Source organism: Aphelocoma coerulescens, chromosome 5 (assembly GCF_041296385.1).
Source record: "Aphelocoma coerulescens isolate FSJ_1873_10779 chromosome 5, UR_Acoe_1.0, whole genome shotgun sequence".
NCBI classification, from domain to species: Eukaryota; Metazoa; Chordata; class Aves; order Passeriformes; family Corvidae; genus Aphelocoma; species Aphelocoma coerulescens.
In genome coordinates, this window is record NC_091019.1 from 31702328 (window position 1) to 31725610 (window position 23283).

The window sequence follows — 23283 nt, forward strand, 5'->3', positions numbered from 1 at the left end:
AAATCAGATAGAGAAGACATAAAGAAGCCAAAACCATACCAGATAAATTGGATGAGAACTCGTGTAGCTGAGTCTAGGCAAAGCCTTTTGATTCTTCTGCATGTTTATCACAGCTTTCACAGCTCTCTGATGTCTACAAGGTTAGTCTTAAGCATCCCATGGAAAGATGGGGCAGATCGTCCCTGCTGCATCACCAAAGATGAGATCAAAACATAAGGCTCTTTTAAGACAAGCAATATTCTTTATCCAGAAGAAAGCAACAAGCAACCTCCACACTTACAACCATTCGAGGAAGCCACAGCACCAGCTCTGATGTCCCAAAAGTGGTATCAAAAGTGAACACTAGAGGCGTGTCATTTTAGCCCACACAGAGGATGGAGCCAAGCAATAAAGCAGCCTTCCCGGCTGGCAGGAAAACAGTAATGTACCCAGTCCAATGTTCCCCAAAGGAGTATTTAACACGCACTAACCCAAGGGTTAGTTGCCTCTCCTTGCATGTGAGAGGAGAGGAAAGGGGAAAGAAACATCAGCCTCACTCTTTGGCTGAGTACTAGAGCCGTGCAAGTGCTCAGAGTGTCACAGATTCCCTCTTGGAAATAGCCTCAGAGGTGTCCCCACACACCGAGGCAGCAGAGGTGACAGAGAGAAGCTGCATTCCTGACACTTCAGCTGAACACATACCAGTGAGCAGGACTGAGGACAGCAGGGCACTGGGCCTCTGCACTAGTCTCCTGCATGGGTGGCAAGACCCACCAGCAGCCAAGTTAAAAACACAATTTCAGGAGAAGAAATACCTGAACAAAAGACTGAGTGTACTGCAAGGCTCCTTAGGGGAGTAAGGCACTCGAAGTCTGCAGCATCACATTGCTGCAGGCTGGAAAATCAGTGTCTGACCCAACTGCACTTTGAAGTGGAGCTCTGGTGTGCATTGGGGTCAAAGGAGAACGAGCTGCTATACTGGTCACACTGCACCCCTGCACTCACTGTCAAAATTTAGTGTCTGTTTTTTCTATTGGCAAGGTGATCCACCTTCCCACCCAGCAGAAAGGTAGGATGGTGGTCTTTAAAGATCATGAGCACCTTGCTGAGGTGCTGAGAGCTTATCTGGCACAGGGGCCCCACGCAAGGCTGTTTGCTGCCTACCACAGCTGAAGACATGTGGGAAAGCAGCCAGAGAGAGCACCGACAGTGTCTCACAGAAGCACCTTGCAAAGCACGATTTGCAGTCACTCTGCACATTTGGCATGGCGGTGGCAGGCTGAGACCAGCTGGATGCGTGGAAAGCTCATCCCCATAGCATCCAGCTCTGAGTCAAAGCATGACATTTTCTAGTAAAATAAAAAGCAGCTGAGGCAGGCTGGCTGCAGAGTGATGAGCTTGCTTGAGCAGTTTGAATGTCCGTGGGTGTGGGTGCTGGCTGTACAGCTCGCTGGCTCTTCCTGTCTGCTTGCCCATGTGGCTGGCAGCCTGCCGTGCAGGGAACGCCTGCCCACAGCTCTCCAGCACGGTGCTGAGCTGGGGAGGCTGCCTTGCACACCAGATGAAGGAAATTTAAAAATAACAAAGTGCAAAAAAAAAAAAAAAAAAGAATAGAAAGACCGAGTCACACCTATCCCAGTCCTGGGAACAGACCTGGGGTGTGCACCCTGGAGCCATTCCTGCTGCAGCACCACAGCAGCCTTTGCCCAAACATACACTGTGTGTGCAAAGGGGTGAAGGCAGAGAAACTCATGTGCAAGCCAGGTCATGTAGTCCTCCCAGGTGCAAAAAATGCAATCTTTGTCAGTAAGTACACCAACAGACTCCATCAGCTAATGGCAAAGGACATATGCATTTGGATAAAATATGAAACAACCATCCTTGCTGCAGATGAAAACCCTTCAGCCCAGGCAGATACATAAAAATAGAGCTCACCACATAGAAGCCATTCACTAATTATTGACTAGCTCCTTCAAATTTTCCTTTTTTTTTTCTTGATTAATCATTTACCCAGCCATCCAAACTTTAAGTTCCTTTGTGTAGATTCTGCTTGAATGGAGATTAAGTAGAAGAAAACTTAACCAGCTGACACTGACTATTAAAAATAATTATGAGAAAATTGCTCAACATCTTTACAAGATTCAAGGCAAGTCCTGCGACTGAATCAAACTGGACATGTGTGCCCTGATGGGACTGAGAAGGAGGCATAATCCGCAATAGGAACCTTCCTGGACAATACAGAGCAGTTGGCACAGGGGGTCTGGTTAAAAGCAATGCTTCAAAAGGCGTGTGCTGAAAATGCAGCCTGTTCCTCATGGCATGAAGCCGTTAAGTATCCCCTTGCTAGTATCTTCTTGCCAGGGATCTGAAAAGGGATAGGGAAATACATACAGAAACTTGGTCTTCTGAACGTAAGGTCTGCAAAATTCTCTACCTCCCTCCCTCCCTGGATTTATTTTGTTGGCTATTGAATCCTTTATTTTGGTATGAGACTTTGGGGTGTGAAGTGGGGTTTATTTTGAACTTTAACTTGGCGAAAAATAATGTGTTCCAGAGGGAATGGCATCAGATAAAAACAAAGGATAATAACATCCCTGACCTTGGGTGCAGAAAAGGCCAGGAGCAGGTCCTGGGCTTCTAAGGCAGTCACATCTACCTGTCCAAAGTGAGAAAGGGCATGTACAGTGCCACCAAGTGGCCGGAGTATTTTGCATATATTGTGTGTTCATTTGAACAGGACCACGGTGAATTCACACTTCTCTGAACCAGCTGGAGAGCAAAACAATGCTCTAAACCAAGAAAATACCAACCTGCTCTTCCCTCAATGCCGCAGGGCTCACTCCCATAGCTTCGCAGCCTGTCTGCACTACAGCTGTGGCTGCCTTTCCAGGATGCTTCCCTGCTTACGGGCAGGGCCGGATAGCAGGAAGCCACCCCATGCTAAACTGACATGAACACCAGCACCGTGACAGTTCAGCTGCCGCTTCAGCTAATGCAGAGATGCCAACCAATGTCACTGTTTCACCTTTACGGTGAGTAATGGAAAGTACCTCGAGGTCTTTTCTGTTCCTTTTGCTCCCTTCTCTGCAAAAATAACTAGCAGAGCACGTCTGGCTGCTTCTTCACCATTAACAAAAGTTCCTGTGCGCTTGCATCCCCTTCCATGGTGCACTAACTAATCTGCACTGCTCTTTCCCCAGAGAATAAACCCCTGCTCTGCAGCCAAGTCACCCTTCCAAAATGCCTCCTTGCCTTGACTGAGGAGGTTCGTCACAACACTTGTCCTGACGGGTGGATCACTGCTGTCTAAGGACATCCAGCCACCATTTTGGCTATCGTGGAGAAGGGCTGGAGGGCAGTGCAGCAGTGATTACCTGCTGTAAGGTACCCTGCAGCAAGGTGCATATTAGCAGAAACAGGAGCAGGTCAGTGCTTGACTCTGTGCAGCATCAGTGGGGCGTATTGCTTAGATACACAAATAAAACGCAGTGAGTCGCTCGGGGATCTCAGCACATCCAGCCCTTCGCTGCTGAGCCAGACGCTTTCAGCAGATCCGTGATTTCTACCTGCTGCAGAGGGGGCCTGGGAATGGAGGCCCAGAGCTCAAGTTGGGCTGGGCATATGGCCATTCCTCCTGAGGATAGGGCTGTGCTCTCATCCCTCCTCTTCTCCAGCTTGGCAAGGAGGAGGCCTTCTGTTCAAGGCAGAAAGCTACACCCAGTTTTTCCCCTCTGCAGCTCACTGCTTCCAATCACACCCTTGCTGGAGGCCAACCTCATGTTCCCTGCTGAGCACCATGAATCTGCAGGATTGAGGCCAATAATACTGTGGTTACTTGCAATAATGACACTGGGAAGAATGGGGGAAAAGACATCTAAAATGGATTAACAAAGTATGTATGTCTGGTCTGTACACAGCCTATGTCTGCTGTCTTGCATCAGTTAGTGGTGTGAACAATATGTTCCCCTCATAATTCTGTCATTTTATCTCAATCCTGACCCATAATTTCTTCTCCCTTCTTCCCCTCCATTACTGCACTCCCAGAGCAGGGAGGGGAAGCTCCCACATCTGTGGTTATTGTATGGTGTGGAAGAAGGTAACTCTTCAAATTTACGGTATTTTACAAATACCAGAAATATGAAGCATGTTTTGAAGCACTAATCAAGCTGTGGCATCTCTCTGCTGAGCAGGTCACTATCATCATTGTCCTTTGAAAAAGAGGAGGATATACAGCAGGCAAAGTTGAACTTTTTTCCCCAAGCTCACACAAGAAGTTAAGTGGGGTAACCAGGGGAAGCATATGGATTTTATGGTTCCCAGTTCTGTGCTCTAGCTACACAGTCTGCCTTTCCCTTTTTCCTGCCCTCTCAGTTTGCCATAACCCAGTGCTGGAGGGCAAAAGATCCCAAATAACACAAATTTACCCACAAAACATGAATGTGGGAATCTGAAGCCATAGTTCATTTGCTTAGTGCAAGCAACTCTTTTACCCCACGTCCATCATGCTGTGCTTCTGACAGAACTTATTTTCAGTAATGAAAGTTAGCTATGTCATATCAGTGTGGTATACAAGCCATGTGAGGATAATGACTCTGGGGAAAGACATGCCTCAGAGAGATGTACTCGTCACAACTTAAAGAACTGCAGTGAATTTCTATTCACATCATTGAATCCAGGACTTTGTTTGCCGGCTCTAAACCAAATCCTCCATCTATGCAGGCTCTGATATGCTACTGCATTCCTCTTTTCCTCCCTTGCTTTCCAGCTATTTAGAGGAATTTTAAAAGGATGCCTCTCAAAGCTTCACCAAAGGTCCTAAAGATTGGACCACGTAGCTCAGCCTATAGAAATGTCACATTCTTTCTATCATCATCTCTGTACCTACACTGTTTCCAAAACATTCACTTGCACAACACAATGCAATGTGGTTGCAAAGAGCCTTACAGACTCTGGAGCAGCACCAACTCCCCTCCTGCATAATGTGAAGCTGATCAACAGCGCATCTGCGCAGATCTACTGCTGCCTTTTTTGTGCCTTCATATGTTTACTCATGCACCCACAGCTCTTTCTTAAAGAAACTTGATTCTTACTTTCACGGCTGCGTTAACATGACACCAAAACCTGCTCCTGCGGCAGTTTGCAGGGGGATGAGGATGTCATGCTGACACATCCAGGGCTTGATCTGACAGCAAACAAGGATTGCAAAAAAATAAACCTTTGGTTTGAATGAGTTTAGCTGGGAGGAGAAAGCTCTCCTGTCTCTCAAGCACATGAACTCCCATGTGTTCAATGGAGACTGTGGGCTGGGGAGACCATAAGCTGCTGGGGGTAGGGAGATGGCAGAGGCTTTTATGGTTTATACCATCAGAAAACTTTGCCTCGCACCTCCTTCATTTCCAGCCTCTGAACTAAGTCAGGTCTAACCCTTCTAAATGTAAGCAGCACTGATTTATGCTGTCACAGACGAGACATTTTGAAACAGAAGACTGACTGCTGCCCTCCACTACCTTTCCCTAATCCACCTGCCAGTAGTCTCAGGCACAGCAGACAGAGGGGCTTGTCTCCTTTTGTCACCATATGCATGCTTTTAAGGCACACAATGACAATCAGGACAAAAATACCACTGGGATTTCATTGTATTGTGCCGATGCAATGTAATTTGGCAGCACACAGAGAATGCAGCAGAAAAACAGCAGGGAAGATGGTGATGGGAAACCACATGCTCAGGCTGCAGGAGTCAGGAGTCAGTTTATGTACAGTCCTGGGAGCCAAATGCAAGTGAGACATATACACGTGTACATGGCATGCACATGCACACAGACACACACAGAGCTATGGGAATTAGTCAGGAGTTGCAGGAAGCATTTGAGCACAGCCACAAATGCAGAAATCAGTAGGTTATCTCCTAGACCCCTTGGAAAGAAGGGACTTGGGGATGGGAGCTGTAACTCTATGTAACCACTCCTTTGCTACCCTGATCTGGAGCCTCCTGACAGAATCATGGTGCTGGCAGAGCTCATGCAGATACCAAAAATGCTAAGAAGGCTCAAACCCAGACTTCCTGTGAGAGTGGCTGGAATTCTTGATTACTACATGCATTGCAATTATTTCCTATCTCTGAGGAAAAGGAAACAACTCTGGGGAGGCAAAAGCAAGGGAAAGGAGTATGGGAATTGCTGCAGGGGGATCTCTAGATAAGGCATCCAAAGGGAATATCACATGGTGAGACTAGGGAGGTGAAAACCTCAACAGGTGAATTTTGCACCAGTAATGAATAGATTGATGCGTTCTGCTTCTCATATCACACACTATCTTTCCATGAGAAGGAGGCAATACAATTTGTATTGTCTGCACTGAGTTTGGGAGACAACTGTGCAAGACAAACACCTTTCCATATTACTTTTACCTTGGGTCACCATGTTTCCCCCAAAACTCATGCTGAGGCTGTGCACAAGGATGCCATGCCCCCAGTGAAGATGACAAAAGTGCTCATTCTCTTCTTAAAGGAAAAAAAAAGGAAACAATATTTTCACTTTCACACTAGCAGCAAGCAGCAGGCGAGAATCAAGAGGTGCTAAGAGATGCAGGCATGTCCTTTCCAACAGATACCTTCTTCTTCGCCAGCAGCAAGTCCTGGTAAGCGTTCGAACGCAGAAAGCGCGCGTAGCTGTCACTCTTCATCAGCTTGTAAATGTGCTCCTGTGGGACGGCGGGAAACGAGAGAAAGAGAATTGTTATCAAACCTCATTTAGACATCACAGGGACTTAAAACACAGAGAATGGGAAGGAAGAGAGACTGATCAAAGTTCTAATTAAGTCTGCTATTATTGATTATCTGTGTTGTGGTAGTGTACATGAGGTCCATCCTGGGGCAGGACCCTGCTGTGCCTGGAGCTGTACGAACACAAAAGAGATGGCCCTCACCCCAAAGGCGGGCACATATTATTCACTCATCAGGATTGTTCTGCAAAGACTGCAACTCTCTGACGTCCCCAGATTATAAGAAAGTGCCTACCCTGGAAAGAAGAAATAAAAACCAGAAATTTTCTCATAGATTAGGTTTCGTTTCACCACTTACAGATACTGGAACAATCACCCAGCATTCCCCTCCTGTTCATGGAGGGGAACTGATACTTGGACACATTTTATGTCCACTTTAGACATGCACTCAAGCAAGCCAACATGTTAGTGTCATGAAAAAGCCCGTATCTGTGGTGACTATTCAGGAGGTTATATGACTAGCTCAGATGTGGATGGCTACATCATACGTATAAAGTTACATTGGATGAGTCTCTCTCTTGTATGCACTGTTACCAGTTTGCTCTGAGAGCACTTACTATGTGTATCTTCAAACTTACAAAGTAGTGTTTCATTGCAGCAGAACTTAATACATACCATTTTCTATTTCCTTGCTAAGCTTTACTTTCCTGCTGAGAATCCCTTAACACAGTCAGCTTTTCTCCTGGTTATCCCTGGATTTACAAAAGATATTATCCCAAGCACCAAGAAAATCAAATCAAAATACTTTGACCAAATAATGACTGAGAACACAGTAAAGGAGCTCAAGAGGAAAACAGGCACCTTGGACCTTTCTTTTAGACTTTGCCCAAGGAAGCACTTTTATAGAGTTAATGAGCAGTTTTATCTATAGTTAATTATACAATGTGAAATATTCTCTCCTGCCCTAAAGCCATTGTACATGAAACTTTAGAAGAGCCAAACCAGACAGAAGTCGCATAGCTTATTTCAGTGTGTTAACAAGCCAAGCAGAATTCCCTTATCTTCACCATCATGGGTAATTAGCAATGACCCATCTATACACAGAAGAACTGCTTAATTCAGCTTTCTTACACTATTTGGTGTAGTCTGATGAGGGCCACTGGTTTTTCTTTGACACAGCACAAATGTATCCTTTGAGCTACATCCTAGTGTGGAACAATTTTTACTGGTTAATTTCCATACTTGCTTTTATTCTTGACAGATCCTCATTTGTGCAGCTCTACCTATCCAGAGGACAGCACAAGATTTTGCAATAGAACCGTTCATATAAAGCCATTTAGCAACCGCCACCCTTCTTGCTTCAGAAAAAACACATGGTAGGGCACAGTTTCATATTCCTCATGTACAGCATTGCCATGAGAATTGACATCCAGCTGTGGGACATTTGTTCTATTTATGCAGGACAGAATGAGCCAAGTACGCCCTAAGACAAGAAGAGGGAAAATAATGCACATCATGGATATGATTCTCTCGTGTGAATAAGGATTTTCAACATCAGTTCTCTCTTAAATACTTCAATTAGCATAAACTCAGGACTCAGTTCATTTAAACCCAACCACACCTCAACCAGTTCACCTGTAGTCTTAAGGTTTCCAAGAAGACTCCACGTCCTCCTAATGAGTTCTTCGTAACTACCTGGGAAACAAACCCACCTAACTGGTGCTTTTCCAGGACCATGAGGAGACTAATCAGTAAGTGGGCACCTTGTAGCCCATCAACAGCCCATCAAAGGCCTGAGGGATCTCCAGAGCCTTCATTCTCTTAGTGGTTCTCTTTGCAGCATCCAATACATGCAGGGTGCTGGTGGGAGAGGTGCTGAGGTGGGCAGGAAGGTGCTGTGGCTGAGGCAATGTGGTGGGTGACAGGGATATTTATATTAACATTTTTCTAGATGTCATTAATTTTTTTACTGTCTTTGGGCTCCAAATGGTTTCTTTTACCTGTGGTCAGACAACTAGGTCTGGTCTGAAACTTGATGATAACATTTTTGGAAAATAACATCCAGTTTTCATTGCCACACAATGAGGCAAAGGAGAATACACGAGACTGGCCATATGACCCACCTGCATGCCAGCGACAACTATCGTTCTTGCTCATGTCAAGACGACTTCAGGTATTTGACCTTAAAACAATATAAACTCAATATTTGGCGGTCAGAAGCAGAAAAAATTACTTTGATCCTGAGATGAAATAAACCACAAGCTGACTTCTTAACTGAATCCCTTCCCTGCAATAGGACTATTGCACAGCCACCGCCCTGATGCCACTGCAGTAGCTAATTGGTATGAAGCATTTTCTCTGCTTTTCACATCTTGGAATCACTAAACAGCAACACCACTACCTTTCAGCTGTTCACCGAAGATATAATCAAACAGGGAATTCCTAGGCTTTGAATGCTAATGAAGAAAGAAGCTTGGGCATAGGAAAAGGAGGGACATGCATAACTTCAGAAGCAAACTTTACTTTTTAATTGTAAGAATTCAAAGGGCTTGCTTTCAAGAAGCTCTGGACTGAAGGCATGAATGATACGCTAGTAATTTATTTTACAACCCTGCATTTCTGAAGCACCTACTGGAAGTCTGAGCCAGTTGCTCAGATCAGCAAAGACTGCCTTCCAATTTGCAACAGTAGAGGACAGCTTGCATTGCTAGAGTCAAAATCCCCACTGAGACTGCACCATGAAGATTTCTGCTAAAATTGTGGCTGCGGTGTGTGTCTGGCCCACTTACACAACAAATCTAGCTGCAGGACAGGAAGCGCCAGTGGCTGGGACATTTGTTTTGATCTTTAGCCTACTCTGTTTTTTGCCACCAAGCTATTTTCTGTTATGCTTTCTAGAATCTGCAACTTCCTAGGGAGAACCTACAGCTAGTGTTTAGCAGCTCCTCATTTCCTAAATACACTGAAAGCTACTGGAGGTCTAACAACTGACCATATTCTTTTGTGGAAACCTGAGTAACAGGCAGAGGTGTGGACTTGGATTTAGCTGCTCTGTGCAACTTGTGCAAATTGTCTTGTCCTTCTCTGTCATGGATTTTTAGCTCACTTTGGATCATTGCAACCCACTGGTCTCTCACTTCTTATTTTACTGAGGAGCTATTTTTTTCCGCCTTTTTGTCACATGGTGGGGAGAAAGGACACCCACATTAAAGGCTGAAATCTCCCAGTGCAATGGACTTTATAAACATACACAATCTCCCTGACATACCTGACAGTGCTGGTAAGAAATTTGAGCCTTTCCATCCTTATACTGAGATAATTCTCCATTTTGTTAAGTTGCTTATTACAGGGTAATGAGCTCACTACTGCTGGTTCCCTAAATACAAAAAGTAAATGCACTACCCATGTAATTTTTAACTATGCAGCTGCAGCTCTGGGCATTCCAGTCTCTTGCACTGTGAGCAGTCTGTCCAGAATTATCACTGCAACACTTCTTTACAAGTGCTATAGGAAGTTCCTGTGCCCTATCTGCACAAGAGCAGGAGAACCATTTCATCTAGGCAGTGCAGCCTCTCCCAGCTATTGCTGTGTGCTGCTTCCCAAGCATGGCTCAGTCTCGCAGCTCCCTCCTCCATTCCTAAGACAGCAATTCTTTAGGGAGTTACATTGCAAACCCGAGGATTGAAAACAATCATCTAACAAAATTGCCCAAGTGATCTATTAAACCATTAAACAAGGTAGCTTATAAAACCAGATAAAAGGCAGGAAAAAAAAGCCTTTCAAGATTTGGCCAGCAGTTGACAGGCATCACGTGTCCCACTGGTCTCCCCTGCAGCCTTGCCAGCTCTTTCTGAGCACCAAGCTGCCATCTCAGGCCACTGCAGTAGCAGCTGCAAGCGGAGACAGGGACTGACTTGACATGTATGAGGGAGCCCTGGCAACCTGGTGTTTTGAGCTGACCAGTCACTCAGTCCCTCACACAACATGCTGTTGATCAGTGCTGGCTGTAGTGATGCTCCCCTGTGACAATGGATGCATATTGGGAAATGTCAGTCTAACATGGAGGGTGACACAAGAACCTGCTTTTGTAAGTGCAGTGGATTTCATCTCCAGGAAGCAAACAATTCCCTTACAAGACTCCTGCAAGCAGTGCAGGTTTGCTATCAAACGCCCTCATTACTGTTGTTTCCCAGGTCTTGAACCAAGGCAACAGAGGCAATGAGATCTGCCTGCATCTTGTCGTGAGAAAAAGGCAGACCCTCTTTTGTGCTTATGCACCTGAATCACACCTCCTCCACCATGGGGAAAAATACGCAGTGGTCCTGGGGGCTGTCCAGCTTCACTGAGCACACTCTCTGTACCTAGTCTTCTGTCACTAGAGTTACACTTCAGACAGCATAACCATTCCACTTGCCACACCATTACACAATATAAAGAAGAACAAACAGTACATTTAAAAGGGGGAAATGCCCCTTCTAGAAAAAAAGGAACCAATGAGCTAAATCACAAAAAAATTCTCTTTGACAACTGTGTGAAATCAACAGGAGATCCCACCCCTGAGAGCTGACAGCTTAAGTGCAGGGAAATAAACCCTGATAAGGTTCAGCATCTCTTGGCTATTTTCCTTCCACAAGCTTTACCTTTCAAAAGAGATGAAGGACAGGCTTTGTAAATTATTCCTGACAAGAGGGGAAAGGGAGGAGGAAAAAATAAGGAAAGTTTGCAATCCAGACGGGAATGTGGGAGGTGGCTGAGATAGCAGAAACCATTTCAAAGCTGTGCCTGCTTCAAATCGATGTGCTGCAATGTGATCTCAGGTCTCTCTTCCCCCTTGCAGTCAAAGCACAATGACCCTGAGGAGGGCACAGCTGCCAGATAAACAGGACCTTGGGAACACTCAAGAAAAATGTGGGAAAAAACCTGAATGATAAAAAAATAATAACCTCTGACTCACCCAAGGCACGTGGTAGATCCCAGGAATTATGTTCTCTGTTAAAAAGATTTCTTTTTAGCAGAAAACCGTGGTTCTCTCCTCTGATTTGTGTATATACGATAAGAGAAGAATCGCTGGCTAAACATCCATTCCTAATTCCACCAGTTTTTTACCCATCCTGATATTCTGTGACAGGCTTGGGATTTTTTTGGAGTTGTGAAGGCCAAGCACAATCTTCTCATGAACTCTGAACACCAGCTAGATTCCAGAAAGCCCTTAAATTTGAACTTGCTGATGGAAATTTTTCCCTGTTTGTGCCTAAACATAGCGGCAAACTTTAGATGATGGGGAATAAGGGGAAATGACAAATTCTTTGCTCCCTCCAAGCACAGGTTTCCCATTTAGCACATTTATGGAACAGATCATCTTGACTACCATGACACAGCATATACAGAACAACCAAGTGATCGGGCCCAGCCAGCACGGGTATAGGAAAAGCACATCCTGCCTGACCAACCAGATCTCTTTTTATGACCAGGTGACCTACCTGGTGGATGAGGGAAAGGCTGTGGATTTAGTCTACCTGGACTTCAGCAAAGCTGTCAATACTGTCTCCCATGGCCTTCTCCTGGAGAAGCTGGCAGCCCACAGTTTGGAGAGGTGCACTCTTTGCTGTCTGAATGGCTGGGCCGAGAGAGTGATAGTGAATGGAGTTACATCCTGGCAGCCAGTCACCAGCGGTGACCCCAGGGCTCAGTATTGAGGCCAGCCCTGTTCAATGTCTTTGCTGATGATTTGGATGAGGGGATCAAGTGCACCATCAGCCAGTTCACAGATGAGACTAAGCTGGGTGGAAGTGTTGATCTGCTGGAGGGTAGGAAGGCTCTGCAGAGGGATCTGGACAGGCTGGATCAGCGGGCCAAGGCCAACTGTATGAGGTTCAGCAAGGTGAAGTGCCAGGTCCTACACCTGGGTCACAACAGCCCCATGCAGTGCTACAGGCTGGGGGATGAGTGACTGGAAAGCTGCCTGGTAGAAAGGTACCTGAGAGAGCTGGTCAACAGCAGCTGAACATGAGCCAGTGTGTGCCAGTGGCATCCTGGCCTGTATCAGGAACAGTGTGGCCAGCAGGACTAGGGCAGTGATTGTCCCCCTGTACTCAGCACTCCTAAAGCCACACCTCAATTCCCATGCCCAGTTTTGAGACCCTCTCTACAAGAAAGAAATTGAGGTGCTGGAGCATGTCCAGAGAAGGGCAACGAAACTGGTGAACAGTCTAGAAAGTCACTCATATGAGGAGCAGCCGAGGGAGCTGGGGTTGTTCAGCCTGGAGAAAAGGAGGCTCAGGGAAGACCGTATCACTCTCTACAACTGTCTGAAAGAAGACTGTAGCTAGGTGGGGGTCAGCCTCCTCTCCCAGGCAGCCAGTGACAGGACGAGGAGAAACAGCCTCAAGCTGCACCAGCAGAGGTTCAGGTTGGACATCAGGAATAATTTTTTCACTGAAAGGGTGGTTAAGCAATGGAACGAGCTGCCCAGGGAAACAGTGGAATCACCTGCCCTGGAAGTGTTCAAGAAATGAATGGAGGTAGCACTTAGTGCTATGATTTAATTGATATGGTGGTGTTCCGTCATAGATTGTACTTGATGACCTTGGAGGTATTTTCCAACCTTAATGATTCTATTCCATGATTTTTAGCTCATTTTGGGGGGTTTACACTAAGGCTAGGTAGCTGTGGAGATGCACTTGAGCTGCAAGGGCCCACTTTACCCTCCTTGCTGTAGCTATCCCACTAACATCTTCTGGACTGTTTTGGAGGCCTCCTTCACCCTGTCACCAACACCTGGTATTAATTAGTGAGAGCTGATTTGGAGACCCCTTTTGTATTGCAAGCATGCAGCCAACCCTCTGGCCAACTGCAAAGGAGATTTGCAGCATGTCAGACAAATCCATTAGAAGAAAAGGCCACAAGCAATGTAAAGCAGTAGATTAAACAGCTAAATACATAACAGCATAGTGCAGTGAATGCTAATATTTGTTCTACCGGTATGCTTGGCACTGGGGAGGAATTTACTGCAGATTCACACATGAGAGAGTGCTGCCTGAGTGAAGGTCTTGTGGCCTTTGCTGGAAGGATGGCAAGAGATGCCAGCTGAGAACCTGCCTGGAGTTTGTTTTTGGAAGAGCTGTCTCTATAGCACAAAGAAGACGTGGGAAGAAGAAAGCAGACGCTTCTCTGAGCACATGGTGTGTGACTGCTGCACCTTCCAATTAGACTTGGCAGCAGCCTAGTGCCTGTCTGTCAGCACCTCTACTCTGCACAGACATTTGTGGCAGAGGAGCTGAGGTTAACCCCTGTGCCAGCACACATACACACTGCAGCCAGCAAAACCTGCTATCCACAGGTTGTTAGAGATGTGTCCTGTTAACTTGGTTGTACTCTTCCCAGTTCATCCTCAAGACTCCTGTTCAACCAGCAGGACCACCTACCATACCACCACCAGGATCTTCCAAAAAGCCAAAGAAAGGAAAGGAGACCTAGTCCTCTTTAGCAGTTACTTGTGCCAAAACTGAATGCAACACTTTTTTGGAGCAATTATGATGAACTGCATTCAACCTAAATGATGGTGCCAAAATGCACTTTAGAAAAAATTGCTGCTTCAGCTCTGGAAGTTGAAGTAGTTGGTAGCAGGCACCGCTGAGATGAGGCAAACAGTGAAAAAGCTGCAGAAGAGACCTTCACATTTGCCCTTATTGAACTTGATGGGAAAACACCAGTGGGGGTGAGAAAGCAGGGAAACACGTATGTTTTATTCCAATTCCCGTTAATGTTTCCAAATCCCCACTAAGAGCGCTTCTGGATCTGCTTATTCTGGTCTCCGCATTTAGGATTTCACTCTTCTCAAAAATGCTGTAGTGCCTGTTTGAGCTGCCTGCCTGCATTAACCAGGGTGAGCCCCTTCCCGGAGCCTCTCTGGTACCAGGCAGTGCTGCCATCTAGCAGGGCCAGGGGATACTGGGTGCTCTGACTGCTGTGGGACTGCAAGGCTTTCCTGGATTTATAGATGGAAAAGAAATGCTTCAGATTGGCAGATGGCACATAAGGGTCTTGGCCTAAAAGTGAGTTGCTCTGGAAAATATGAGCAGTACCTTTTTTGCCACTCTCAAGTATTCAAGGGACGTGATAATTTACACTGAGTTTTAGCTGGTGCATTTTCCTCACACTCAATCAAGTTGCTTTTACTACTAAGGGAAAAAAAAAGATGAATAATTATCCTGTAATATAGACTAACCTCCCTGCTAAACTAAAAAGCATAAAGTTTTTTTTCAGCCCACAAATGAAATTACACTGGGCTGAAGGCACAGGAACGTAAGAAAGAGCCTTAGCAAGAGGGGTAACTGTAAGCAATGAGAGCTCATTTTGACTAATACACAGAAATCCTTTGTTTAGCCCTGTAGATACATAGTTGGAAACACAATGTAAATCTTTCATGGAAAAGCACATTGATAAAAGTAACACATAAATTTAGCTATGGCTCCTCTGTAAATTGATGAGACAACTGGTTTGCTTCGTATCTTCAAACACAGAGGGCAGAGCTGTCGAGGGTCCATGGCAAACACAGTGCAGAGGACTAGAGGCAAAGGGTTGTTCAGTGCTGTGCAGTTAAGGGGTTAGCCTGGTACTGCAGGAGGATTTAGTCCTAAATATAGCAAGGGCTATCCTGGGAGACAAGAGTGGGCTGCTGGGAGTCTAACGCCATATGAGCAGCTTTAGGTTTTGAGAACAATGATCGTGGCTAAGAGGCTGATTCTCTCAATATGGGCCAAATCCTGGCTACTGGCAAAAAGCCCAAGTGAAAAGATTTTGCCTGGGAGGAGGGGAAAACCTCCTGTGGCATTTGGGAGACTGGCATTTCTTTTCCAAACAACACAATATGTAGGAGCTGCAGCAATGAAGATGAGGTTTTTCCCTCCTGTGTATGCTATTGTACAGCTATGAGGTGTAACTACTTTTGGTTAACACCGTGACACCTGCAGGCTGTCAGCAGCTTCCTCTTTGTTTTCTCTGTGAAAAATCCTGCCAAAAAGCTGAACTGTACCATGGAGAGGAACATGCAGAACCCCTCACACAGCAGAAGAAAATTCTATTTCAGTGAGGTATTCTGTGTTCCTATAGGAGATGGTGATAGAGCAGGATACAGCTCTGCAGAAACAAGCAGAACACAGCTTCTGAGTAAAGGTGGCAATGCTGAGATAGGGAACACCAACCCTGCTTGGATGCCTACCTAGAGAACATGTACTGGATAGATAAACAGTTTTCCATGCCTCATCAACATTTTGACTGTAAGATACCTACTGCTATGTCATCTTGGGCTGCTGTTAAGTGGCTGAGCTCAGAATCTCAGAGTCTAAATGTATATTGAATCTTTTAACTGTTTGCCAACAAACCCCATCCTGACAGCCCACATTCATACCTGCTGTGGGCTGAGCAGAGATGTGAAATGCATTGCTGATAGATCTTCCCAGGAATTTTTTTCTTAAATTTTTAATTAGAAGTGTGAACACTTAAAGAGGTAACAACACCTTAAAAAATTAAAAACCACAGTGTTGCTGCAATGCATGGGTTTAGCAGGAGGGGACCATACCCCTGAAGTCCGTGAGATGTGGACTCCTGGAGCTCTGGCTTCTTGATTAGATAAAAGGATGCACTTGCAAGCACTTTCACTCCCTATTTGGGAGAAAAGAAACAGTATCAGCAGCTTCCTGACCTTCACATGAAGAGGAAATTCTCTTGTTCTGGATCTGACATGCAGTTGTTTCTTGCTTTCAAGAAGCACAGTGCACACTACTGACACAAGAGTCCCAGAGTCTGAGTGCTGAATTCAATTTTTGAGCAAGCTAGAGACTTTCCCATGTAATCTATCTAAAGGTATTTTTTGGAGGTAGGAAATGTCTGGCACTGAGGCACTGTTAATACTCATGCATGTAGTTTTAGACAGCTTGGCAGGATCAGCACCCTGAATAACAGGCAGACTATTGTCCTGTGGGAATATGCTGACTGTTCTTGTTACCCCATTCCCATGATCTTTCATTTGGAGAGATCTGTTGCCTTCTGTCACTGTGTCTGCAAGGAGAGAGGTCACTCATGACTTTCTCCTGCTTGTGTGTGACAGAAGGACATTAACTTAGACAGGAATTTGATCCCTGATGCCTTCAGAGACAGAAAGGGAACAGCAAGACAAAGGCTGGATTTTCATATAACATGACTGCTAAACCAAAAATGAAAATGGAAGGCAAAAGATAAAAAGAAATACTTTCTGATGTGTGGTGCATATGTGCATTTTGAAAAAAACTCCCAACAAACCAAAACAGCAAAATAATAACACAAAGTATCTGCTCCTATGTAAACTTCTGCTTCAAGCCTTTTATTTCCTGCTCTGTACAACATCAGGCACACCAGCATAAGCCTCTACCATCACTTTGCTATTTTTGTTCCAGACTACTCTTCCAGCTGTATTTGTGGGGCTCTTGATTTTAGATTCTGTTTGGTTGTAGGTTGTTTTGTGAAATCCACAAGTGCAGGAGCTTGCAATTTTTTCTGCCAAGGGTAACAAATACACAACAGGGAGACTCTCTATGTTTTCCACAGTCACCATAACCCAAATACAAGAAGACAACCAGAGTGCAGTGTAAGGAAGGATTTTGTCCTCCAGCTCCACAGAATCAGAGCCAAAGAAAGAGAAGGGAATAAAAGTCAAGTCCTTGTTCAGTCCCTAACCTCCACAGGAAGGTGCAGGCTGTCAAAAGCCTCCAGGAGCTCTGGGCACACCATTCATGCATAAATACTGATGCAGTGCCGCAGTGCTTTCAATTCCCTGTACTGCAGGCTCAAGGTCTCTGAGCAGCACTGGCTCAGGTGGACTTGATCCCCTCTTAGAGGCAGAGCACCTTGGTCTGCCCCATGCCCCCTTGCTGGCTGCCTGCACTGCCAACCAGAGCTGCTTTGCTGTAACCCTGATTCTCCATCCTTAGTCATCGTCCTTTACAGGCATGCATGTAACTGGGGTGACTGGGCAAAACTTTAAGAAAATAGGAATAATGTTTCTTCAAGTTCTTACATGAAAGATGATACAGACACACAATGAATGATTATTTTCACATTTTCCTTCCATGCTGTGGTTTTGCTCCAGACCGACAAATGGAGTTCTGTATGCCCACTGAATAGACACCAGGCCTTTCACATCCTGTGCATGCTTGAAAACACAAAGTCAAGAAAAGTCACACCTCATTTTCCCTTCTTGGTGAAAAATGACATTTCACTTCCAAGAGATCCTTGCGTAAACTTGGAGTTGGGTTTTGAATTCAACAGGATCCTGTCAAGTTCTGTCAACACCTTGAGCTTCTTGTTACAACCAGAATGCAAACTGATGACTGACCACTGATGAATCCTGCAAGGACTCATAATTCTGTCACAGTCCAGAACAAACTGAACTATACCTGGGGCAGCTGAGAGAATGAACTGGGCTCAAATCTCAAGACCAGATTTAAGGAAGAAAGTTTTTACAATGAAGATAGTGAAACCCTGGCCCAGGTTGCCCGGAGATGTGGTGGATGTCCCATTTCTGGAAACATTCAAGGTCAGGTTGGACAGGGCTCTGAGAAATGTGATCTAGTTGAAGATGTACCCTGCTCATTTCAGGGAAGCTGGACTAGATGATCTTTAAAGATCATGCCTTCTGTCCCAAATTATTCTATGTTTCAAATCCGGTACAGGTACATTTCTGGTTTGAGCTGCCTGGAGTTTAGCATTATAGTCTAAATCTGTCCTGGAACTAGCCAAGGATCTGTAAAGAACAGTTAAAATCCCTAACTGAACCTGGATTAGAACTGAATTTCCCTGAATCATCTTCATAGTTAGTTCAGGTAAAGGGATGTCAATCTAAAACTCTATTTTATTTATTAAAAAATAAAAATAAACAAAGAAAACAGGAAAGGAATTCCAAAGACAACTGTGTGGCTTACCTTACTCTAGTACACCTGGCTCTGAAGCCTACCAGTAAATGTAGACTAAATGTCCCTAAAAACATTACTGAGGAAACACAATGCATCCTTGTGATACTAGCTTCCAACACCAAGGGATTGAGGAAGGGATTAAAGACCTTCTGAAGGCAGAAAGACATTTCAGGGGAGGCAAGGACATTCTTGATGGGGGTAGGGGGAGAATGGTTAAAAAACGAATAATGTGTTGTACAGATAAGCCATAATTGTCACACCCACAGCTCTGTGTTTCCATGTAAAGATGAATTACTTTGGCTGTCAGCAGCTTCATTAGCCAAAAGAGGCCATTCAGATGGACCCAAACCTATTTACTTTCCAGAGCTGACGGTGCCTGCTTCATATTGCAGGGCTCCACATTGGTTGTTCAATGATGCTGATAACTCCTGTGGGAGCTTACATCCTGCTAAGTACTTCACTGTTTAATTGAACTGACCTTTCCTGATGATGCCCCTTGTATTAAAAGCTGCTTTACTCCCCAGTGAAAATGGTTTGATAATCATAATATTTTACTCAGAGGAGAGTTTTTTAAGAGCAGAAAATAATCAGCTAAATTGGTAGGCTCCCCTCTGGAGGGGCCCAGCACTAAAATGACAGAAGGTGCTGTGGACCAAGATAGCTGGCACAGCTGGCGATGAGGACAGAGCCGGGAGCAGCATTGGGCTGCGTGAGAATGGGGATGCCAATAAACTGGACAGCTGGGGAGGGGAGTGCAGGCCGAGCCAGCACAGCACACTCTGCTCAGAGCTGAGATGTGCTGGCACAGCTTGAGCCGGGCATGGAGTGGGCAACGGCACCTGTGGGAGCCACAGCAAGAGAGACAGCTCTATGCAAGCCCAGCAGTGCAGGACTGTGGAGTGCAGCAGCACTGAGGGACATACAGCATGGCAAGTATCCTAAGCTGAGATGGGGAAATGGCAAAACACTTGCTACTGTGGTACAGGAATCCATCTCAGAGAGAGGTCTCTCTGAAATAATAAGTGCACACCAAATTCAGGTTTGAGTTAGGAGCCCTTTGAGGACTGAGATTTGGAGCTGAGATTTTCTTAAACAGAGGAACCATTTGCTTTCAGACCACGACTGGCCTAGGTACAAAGAGGTTTGAAGTGAGAGGCATGTTTGCCAAGAGCCCCTTTCTCCCTGTTTTTACCTAGGCTAGTTGCCTTATCAGATGGTTGAGCAGCATCTGGGAGAGTTCTTTGGGGCTGGGAGCCAAGGTTGTGCCAAGAAGCACATCAACGTAGACTGTTAAGAACCTGATAACAAATGATACTTTGCTTTCAACTTCCTGTTATAAAGCATTTGCTGGTCTGAATGTGCTCTGCTACACCTTGCCCTTCCCAAGTACAGCAGTGTGTCCATTTCCAGTGCTTTTTATACAGAATTGGCATTTTGTGGATCTCTCAAGCCATGACTCGAGTGCCACATCACCTTCTCCTATTCTTCCATCCCTCTTCTCCTACTCTTCCAGGAGTATCAAACTAATTTTCTCAGTTTAGCCAACAATTTTCCTTCCTCTTAGTGTCTCACAGCTGCAGGCATTCAAAGAATGTGCTGTTGAGTAAACTAATTTTTTTCTTGTTCTTTACTTACAAGGACATTTCAGTTGTTTTCCTCTTTGTGCTAAAGCTACACGGGACAGGACAACACTCATATTTTCCCCTCCCACAGAGGGTGTTTTGACTAGTTGTGTCTAGTTGAGTGCCTAGGAATGTGGGATGTGTGGGAGCTCCCATGGGCTCCTGGTGCCAGGGTGCTGAGATAAGGCAGCTGCTGCAGATTCATGGACAAGAGCCTCTGTGGTGGCAGGGCTGACCTGCGAGAGACACTGCGGCAGTACCTGGGAGATTTAGAGCACCCTGGGGCGATCTATGTTGGCTACCATGAAGTGGATATGCAAACAAAAATGTTCCTTCTCCAGGATAAGCCAGCAAAAGCCAACATTGTTCCAGCTCTACCAGGGCACTACACCCTTCAGCAGTGTCCTTCTTCTTCCTTCTTTTGTTAGACAGCCTTCGCAGCTATCCAGTCAAGCAGCCACAAACAGCTTGCTTGGCCTTTAGAGAGCTACCAGAAGCCCACTGCACAAGAAGGTAACTGGGTTCACCTTTCACATTGTGCTATCCTCTCTTGGCATAGATTCAGCCTCCAAGATAACCATAGCTGGCCCTGAAGGTTTACCTTTGCCTCATATTTCTGTGTCCATGAACCACAACAGATGAACTGAGGACATCTGTCAGTGTAAAAATCCACTGAAATAAAATTAACCCAAGAAGCTAAAATTGAGTCTAACTGCCAGGGCTCCAGCTTGATTTTATCAACTCCCCTCTGAATGGCAATTACATTGTGAACTGATCAGTTCAAGGCTAAACCCTCCATGTCTTTTTCTAATTAAATACTCATCATCTAAACATTCATCTTATTCTTAGTACTTCTACCTATCAATTTAATCAATTCCCCCATTATTCACCTATCTGCTTTAGTCTGCATTTTGCCATCATCACTTTTTTCAGGTAATGCAGAAGCTCTTTTTCACTACAACTGCCAAGCAAAGAATACATCTTAGCCAGAATGTCTTCATACTCCTGTATTTCTCAGCTTTAAAAAGGGCATTTAAGTTGCCTGATATTCACAGGGGACTGCCGTGAAACTTCACATACATTCCTTCTATGCTAGCCCCAAGGAGCAAGATTGCATTCAGGAAAATAGAGTATTTGATGCTGGTTTGAAAAATTCATTGCCTAACCTTGTAAAAGTGGTCCACAACATCTCCCGAGATGAAAGTATTTTGTTAGTGGAGTATTTTGAAGAATTACCTTTGAATGTCAATTTAAAAAAAAACCCACACCAAAACCCAGGAATTCTTTTCATTTGCTGTTGGTTTTACTACATCTGGTGATAAAAATGATTATGAGGAAGATATCTTTTTAATTGTGTCCCTAGTAATATTTGCTAAATGATCCCTTCTTCCTTTTTTTTAAAAAAAAATTACAGAATTAAATTTTCACTTTCCAGAAGGTTATGCAGCTTTATTCTTGCTTGTAACAATTTTTCTCAAATTATCTGTTTTCCTCAAGGCATTTTCTGTGTACAGTTTATCTGCGAAATTTCCCTGATAAAGCTGGAGCCTTAGGAGGGAAGGATTAAGCTCACTGCATTGCCTACTGTCCTATCATTACTCTAAGGTATTGTCTGGTGGACAAATTTCTAGCTGTGTTGGAGGGAGCTGCTGCGTTTGGGGTTTGGCAGAGGGATATAACTCGCTATAAATAAATACATTACAGAAAAAGTGTATTAGCCAAGATTTTGATATGACATTGGCCATTCTGTAAATATGCCAGACTTTGGTGACAGGTAGTACAGAGAGACAAGCTGAACTGTATAGCACTCTTTCATCTGTGCTTTCTCTGAGACATGGCTCCAGCTTGCAGCGCCTTGCAGACTTGTAGATTTTGGAACATTTGCTCCCAGAGGAGCCTTAGCCTGTTACAACAGATAGATTCAACAAAAATATAATTTACCCAGCTTGAATAGATATCCTCAAAGTCACTTCAAACTGTGCATCTCCTTTTTCTTACGACTGAGCAGTGACAATGTGATAGTGGAATGTCATATTAAAACTGAGAGTTCCATTAGCAGTAGTTCCATAAAATCAAAAACTAACCTGTGCATCTTCATATGTATATCTCCCTGGGTCTTTGACATTTTGGCTTGTTTTCTCATAGCTGTGGGAATCCAGGTTGATAGCACTTTGGGCCCCAGGAGCTAGAAACTCTTGCCAGATTTCTTCCACTCTGGTGGTCACGTCCTGTAAAGGTTGTTTCTTGAGATCTTGGACAGCCAACCAAAACCTGTACTAGGAAAAAATTAAAAGGGCAGAAAAGAGAAAAAGATAGAAATCTAGGTAAGATTTTGTGAATAAGCCTAGGCAGAGTCCCAAAACAGACATAGAACCTAATCCTGCCTCTTTTAGAATTCACTGAAGACTCTCCACGTAAGCATGACTTCAAGGGGAAGGGGTGAGGTACTTAACACCAACCCCTTATATTTTGGCCAAGATCAGAACACTGACTTTAAGAAGTGATACGTTCTTATTCAATCTGCCCCTGCAGAAGTGTCAGATTAGATATGCAAACAGGAAATGGTCCAGAGCTATGCAGCTGGAGGAGGGGAGCAGGTTCTGCCTCCCACAACCCTGCTGCAATGTGCTGGTCATTCCTGCCTGCAGGATCAGTCATCCAGAGGGGATGCAAAACGAAACTTAATATTCATATAATTTCCATATAATTTCAAACTTAATATTAATATAGTTTCCATTTCCAGAAATTTTTTTTTTACTTGTAAACTGACCAGCATTCAGATGGATGCCATGAGAAAAGATGATTCTTGTCATGCCATACTCCAATTTTACAGGGATATTTTCTTGACTAGGCTATGCTTACAGACTAAAATAAGTTCATAAACACTGAGAAGATAATCTCTTTGATGGCTAAGGATATAATCCATATCTTGATCTGTGAAAACAAAGACGACAGAATATTTTCGCAAGAGTGACATGCATGTGTTTTGTCTTTTATCCTAGGAAAAAGAAAAG

General features: G+C 44.7%; 1 protein-coding gene across 9 annotated transcripts in view; it reads right to left on the reverse strand.

Moving 5' to 3' along the window:
- Positions 1–23283, reverse strand: part of RGS6 (regulator of G protein signaling 6) — a 297223-nt gene that overhangs the window by 44861 nt on the left and 229079 nt on the right. For 8 of the 9 annotated variants that reach the window (XM_069017516.1, XM_069017522.1, XM_069017520.1 and 5 more), the window contains 2 exons: positions 22354–22540; positions 6589–6678 (listed from right to left, as the gene is read on the reverse strand). In XM_069017516.1, the coding sequence (XP_068873617.1) occupies positions 6589–6678; positions 22354–22540 (277 nt within the window). Of the gene's footprint in view, positions 1–1851; positions 2345–6588; positions 6679–22353; positions 22541–23283 lie in introns of those variants that run through there. The other variant, XM_069017518.1, reaches the window with a different exon arrangement.